The following is a 6,000-nucleotide window of genomic DNA, read 5'->3' as shown; positions in this document are numbered from 1 at the left end:
ATTAACATTTTTTTGTTGTCTGTGAAGAAAGAACATATTGTTCTAAAATTTTTAGAATAGTTATTCAACTGAAGTGTTTCTATCCATAGTATTGAAAATTGCTCCTCCTGAAGGTATTTTTTTTAAAAACTTTTAGCAGATTCAGTTGTAACATATGCACACAGATTTTATCTTTTCAAAATCAGCTGCATACAGTGGAAAGAGTTGTTTTGTAGAAATGTTAAAAAGGTCCATTTATTCTTAGCCATTGAATTTTATTTACATTGGTTAGTGTAGCTAACAATCCAGAACTGTTGATTCTGTATAAATAATTACTACTTTTAGAAAATATTTCACATTTTTCACAACAAAATATTTTTACTTTAAAGTGCTGCTGATGTTGATCGTAGTATAAGCTCATAGGCATGCATCACAAGCACACACCTTATAGTAGTCCTGTGAATTAATTCATTTCTTTTTTTTTCATTTTATTACTGTATGTACTGTTATTTTTCTGCTATACTGGAGGTAAGTTTCTACCAGGATCACTAACTGATGCTAGCAATGAATAGCAGATACTAAAGATTCAGACTATTTGATGATATTACACTTTTTAAATACAGTTGGCTTTTGTGATGAGATGGCACTTAATAAAAACTGAGTAGATGATGTGCATGTACCTAAGATAACTGAGAACACATCAACACTATGTCAGCATTAAATTTCACATGTTCCTTATCTTAATCTTGTAGCATGCACGGATGTCTTTGGCAGAAAACAACAGGTCTTATCTCAAGGACAATGATGCTGCTGGCCTATAAGCAGGCAGTATTTCTACAACTGGGCAGTAGTTGCCCAGCTGTCGTGTAGAGCACTCAGTCCAGTAGCTAGCACACAGTGTCCCACTTGTTTCCACCATGGAGTGTACAGTACCACCACCTGACAGACTCCGCAGACCCCTGGTTATCCCATACAAGTACATGATGAGTGCCGGCCCTTCAAATGCCTCTGCACGTGTTCTTCATGCTCTTTCCAACCCTATTATTGGTCCACTACATAAGGAAGCATATGAGGTGAGTCTAATTTACAAGACAGTAGAATTAATAAGCATACAAATGGTACATTGTAGCACTTTGAAATATTTAGCTTATTTGCATCACTTGTCCTCAGTACATTTTTAAAATGATAATAAGAAGAAGAATAATAACAACAACAACAACAACAATAATAATATAATAATAATCTTTAGTTTCCTGTAATAACACTTGAACATCGTCATTTTTGTACATTTACATTAGGAAATGAGTAGTAAAAGTAGTAGATGAATTTTGCTATTTGGGCAGAAAATAACTGAAGACAACTGAAGTGGAGAGGATACATAATGTAGACTGGCAGTGACAAGAAAAATGTTCCTGGTAAAAAGAAATTTGTTAACATTGAATATAGATTTAAGCATTAGGAAGTATATTCTGAAGACATTTGTCTGGAGTGTAGCCTTGTATGGAAATTAAATCTGGATAATAAACTGTTCAGATGAGGATAGAAACTTTTGAAATGTAATGCTACAGAAGAATGATGAAGACTATATGAGTAGATCATGTAACTAATGAGGAAGTACTTAATATAATTGGGGAGGAAAGAAGTTTGTGGCACAGCATTAAGAGAAATCAAAGGATCACCAATGTAGTTTAGTATTTAGGAGTAGTGTGGAGGGTAAAATTGTGGAGGGAGGCCAAGAAATGAATATATTAGGTTGGAGTATAATAAGCTCATAGCATTTTTCCATAAATTTAATAATCACAACAAATACACATAACAGAGACTTTAGTCATCAATAATATATTCTCCTTCACTATTTACAACAGTCTGCTAAGCTGGGGTAACTTTTTGATTCTGCGACTGTGGAAACCATGTGCTTTTGAGATGAAGAACTTGTCAAACCATGTTCAGAACATATTTTCATCCAGTAAGGAAGTTCCTTGAAGATTGTTCGATAGAGAGCGGAAAGGGTGAAAATCTGATGGTGCAAGATGAGGTGAATAAGGTGGGTGAGGAATGATTCTCAACCCAACTCCTCATTAGTGTTTTCTGTCAGTCTAGCAGAATGTGGGTGGACATTTCGTGGAGTAGGTGTGGCACTGAGTCAAATGATTTTCAGACATCAAGAAATACAGTATCTGCTTGACTGCCTTGATCCAAGGCTTTCACTGTGTCATGTGAGAAAAGTAAGAGTTGGGTTTCATGTGATCAACGTTTTTGAAATCCATGCTGGTTGGCATTGAGGAGGCTATTCTGTTCAAGTACCTCATTATGTTTGAGCTCAGAATATGTGATAAGATTCTGTAATAAATTGACCTTAAGGATATTGGACTGCAGTTTTGTGTATCACTTCTGGTACCCTTCTTGTAGACTGGTGTGGCCTGTGCCTTTTTCCAAGAACTGGGCATGGTTTTTTGTTTGAGGGATCTGCAATAGATTATAGTCAAAAGAAGGTAAACTCAGCCACAAGTTCAGTATAAAATCTGACAGGGATTCCATCGGGGCCTGGAGCTTTGTTCCATTTTAACAATTTCTGCTGTTTCTCAACTTCACTGATTCAAATACTTATTTCATTCCTCTTTTCAGTGGTACAAGGATTAAATTGGGGCAATTTTCCTGGGGGTTTCCTTTGTAAAGGAACATTTGAAAATAAAGTTAAGCATTTCAGCTTTTGCTTTGCATCCCTCAGTTTGTTCCTGTCTCATTCACTAGGGACTGGACACGAACTTTGGTACCACTAACAGCCTTTACATATGACCAGAATTTCTTTGGGTTCTGTGAATGATCAATTCACTGTATTCTGCTATAGTAGTCATTGAAGACATCATGCATTGCTTTCTTGACAGGCAAATATGTTTCACTCAGAATCTCTCTATCTATAGCCCTACACTTTATTTTACACCTATTATGCAGTAATCTCCATTTCTGTAGATATTTCTATGCTATGAACATTCCTTCCCATCTTGAACTGTTCAACTGGGTACACATTTTTTTTCTATCCAGTACATGTTAATTATTCTTTTAAACTTCACCCAGAGTTCTTCTACATGCTCCTGACATGTGCTGAGCATTTCAAGTTCCTCACTGAGGTAAGACAGTATTGATTTTTTATCTAGTTTACTGAATGTATATATTTTTCTGCTTGTTTTAGTTGTCCTTTGTACTTTGGCACTCATTGGTGCCACAACTGTGTTGTGGTCACTGATACCAGTTTCTATGTGGACATCCTCAAAGAGGTCAGGTCTATTTGTTACCATTAGATCCAATATATTTCCATCATAAGTGGGGTTCATAACTATCTGTTTTCGGTAGTTTTCAGAGAAAGCATTTAGTAAAGTTTTAGAAGATGTCTTATCATGCCCACCACTAACAAAACTGTAATTTTCCCAATTAATTGTTGAATGATTAAAGTCTCCACCAATGATTATAGTATGACTGGGGAACTTGCATACAAGTGAACTGAGGTTTTCCCTAAAGTTTTCAGTTACATCAGGAGGTGAGTCTGGTGGGCGATAGATGGATCCCATTTTCATTTTATGTCCACCCCGATGCTTTGTCTTGCTCAAACAACCTCACATGCAGTTTCAGTTTCTACCTTGGTGGATCTGAGTTTCTTGCCTACTGAGACAAATACATCACCTCCCTTTCCCATTTCCATATCCTTTCCATACACACTTAAATTTTCCCCATTATTTCAGGTCTGACCAGCACATACTTAGCATCTTTAAGTTCTGACTGAACTTCATGCATTGCATATGGTGATAAAACGTTCACTAAAATTGACTCACATTTTGTCCCAGATCATAAGGACTTGTTCTCAAATGGGTCTCAGATGTGAAGACCTGTGCAGTCCATTGAAAGGAAAGAATGATTGTGTTTTGCAGTCCAGATCACAAACAGCCTTTGTTTCACAGTGATAAGTCTATGTTCCTCTGTTTGCAGTTTATTTGTACTTACAAAGAAATTTATGCTGCTAGAAACTGCCAACAGGTGCTTCTCTTTCTTAATGTGCTGCATTATATCAGCATGTCCTCCACGTTCAATTGAAAAAAGTGAATGACACACTGTACAATCTAACTTCATAGTCATGGTTTCCTTCAGAAAAGGGAACTCTTCTCTCAAACATTTTTGAGAAAAACACTTCCTTTTCCCATATTAATGGCCATAAGTTAGTTTCACCCACAGCAAACAACAGACAATGGAGCGCACTAACGCAGGCTCACCAAAGCTCGCCAAAGCCAGTGTTGAAACTATTGCCTTCTTCTCATTGTTGTCTGTAACAGTCCAAAGACACTGTGCCAGTTGCATCTACTACAAACTCATGTCATCTAACAGTTAACATCTAACTCGTAACTGCAAATACAATTGAGTATTGATAGCCCTATAAAGTTATTTAATGAAAACTTGTTACATCTGTCCACCATTTTTGCATTAGCAAATAGTTGATATGAATTGCAAAGCTCATGCGTAAATCACTGACACTGAACATTATGATGAAAACTCATCTGTTCATATCTCTCCTCATCCCATGACCAAAATAATACTTCTCCATTCCATCATAGCATTCAAGAAAACACAAGACTCAATAAATTTAAAAAAAACTATGTTTGTGACACTAAATTGACATATAAATAAATAAAAACACAGAATTAAGCAAAAATTTGAAGTTTACTGCTGATTATGAAGAAACAAGGCTTTTGCATGACACTGGGAAATGGAACAAATAAAAGGACAGTCCCGTTAAAAACAGGATGTTTGGTCACCCAAATCTATATTGATACTGGCAAGATATTGGTCCCAGGAATTCCAAGACCATATCAACATCTCTACAGTAGTTCCTCAGACTAGAGATGGGCAAAGTAACTCTTTCTATGGAACTATACCTTTTGAGGTAGTTACTAGTTCACAGAGCTAGTTCAAAAGAACTGCGCAGTTCATTTTTATTGTTAAAGTATCAATTAGGAAGAACAATTAGAAAAATTCTTAAACTAATAAAATGAAAAACAAAATTTTGGAGTGAGGTGTATTCAGTATCAAGAGAAGTGAGATTCATTTGTAGGCATTCCAACTTTCAATAGATAGGGGAAGTGAGGAGTACATGACCTGCAGTTCACTAAAAGAAAGACCACTCTGAACAGTTCCTCTCCCAGAATAGTTCATAAACTACACATCTCTACCTCAGGCTAGCTCGGACATACAAGAAGAAGTGAGCAGTGGACTTCAGTTTATCTATAGAGAGAGAGAAGATTTAATAAAAAAAATTTTATTTAGACTAAAACCTAACTATGACTTACATTTTATGTTTGCAGGCAGTAATGTTCACCTGATGGATGATGAATGCAGTGTACATTCAGATAACAAACTGATATTTCCTTATCTGATATAATTACAATTTAACAAGTTTCAGATTTGTTACACCTTACTTTCTGCAAAAAAATACTTTATAGGTTTTGATGAGAGTCTGCAAGTATCAAAGTATGTGACATAATGACCACATCTTTTGATTGCATTCATTTAGAATCTTAAATTATTTACACCATAAAGGGACCATAGACTTTAGTAAGTGACATAAATTTGAACTTGATACACCAACCTGTTCCAGAGGAAAAGTGGTTTTAAAACATGAACAGACAGATGGATGAAAAATGACAAAAATAGTTTTTGTGATATATAACTACAAATTAACAGTTTTCTGATTTTTTCCTTTACTTGTAGTGTGAAAATTTGCTTCTTGACAAATTTCATGATTCTAGGTCAACGGAAAGTATCCTATACGTTTTCATGAGTGAGTTTACGAGTATTAAAATATGTAACACAAATGGCCATGTCTTTTCACTCGACTGACTTAAGAGTCTCTATGTTTTACATTGGCTTCAATATCTGACATAAATTTTAACTTGATACATCTGCCCATTCCTAAGAAAAAGGGTTCATAACAGTTGGACAGACAGACAGATGGACGGAAAACAAAGTAATCCTACA

At 35.6% G+C, this 6,000-nt stretch overlaps 1 protein-coding gene across 1 annotated transcript in view; it reads left to right on the top strand.

Annotated features, from left to right (window-relative positions):
- The first annotated feature begins 815 nt into the window (after positions 1 to 815).
- LOC126175522 (alanine--glyoxylate aminotransferase-like) overlaps positions 816 to 6,000 on the top strand; it is a 105,772-nt gene continuing 100,587 nt past the window's right edge. Inside the window, exon 1 of the mRNA XM_049922349.1 lies at positions 816 to 1,052. Coding sequence (XP_049778306.1) covers positions 897 to 1,052 — 156 coding nt within the window. The 5' untranslated portion in view covers positions 816 to 896. The remainder of the gene's footprint in view (positions 1,053 to 6,000) is intronic.

This window comes from Schistocerca cancellata, chromosome 3, assembly GCF_023864275.1.
Source record: "Schistocerca cancellata isolate TAMUIC-IGC-003103 chromosome 3, iqSchCanc2.1, whole genome shotgun sequence".
In the NCBI taxonomy this organism is placed as follows: Eukaryota; Metazoa; Arthropoda; class Insecta; order Orthoptera; family Acrididae; genus Schistocerca; species Schistocerca cancellata.
This window is presented reverse-complemented; position numbering and strand designations above follow the sequence as displayed.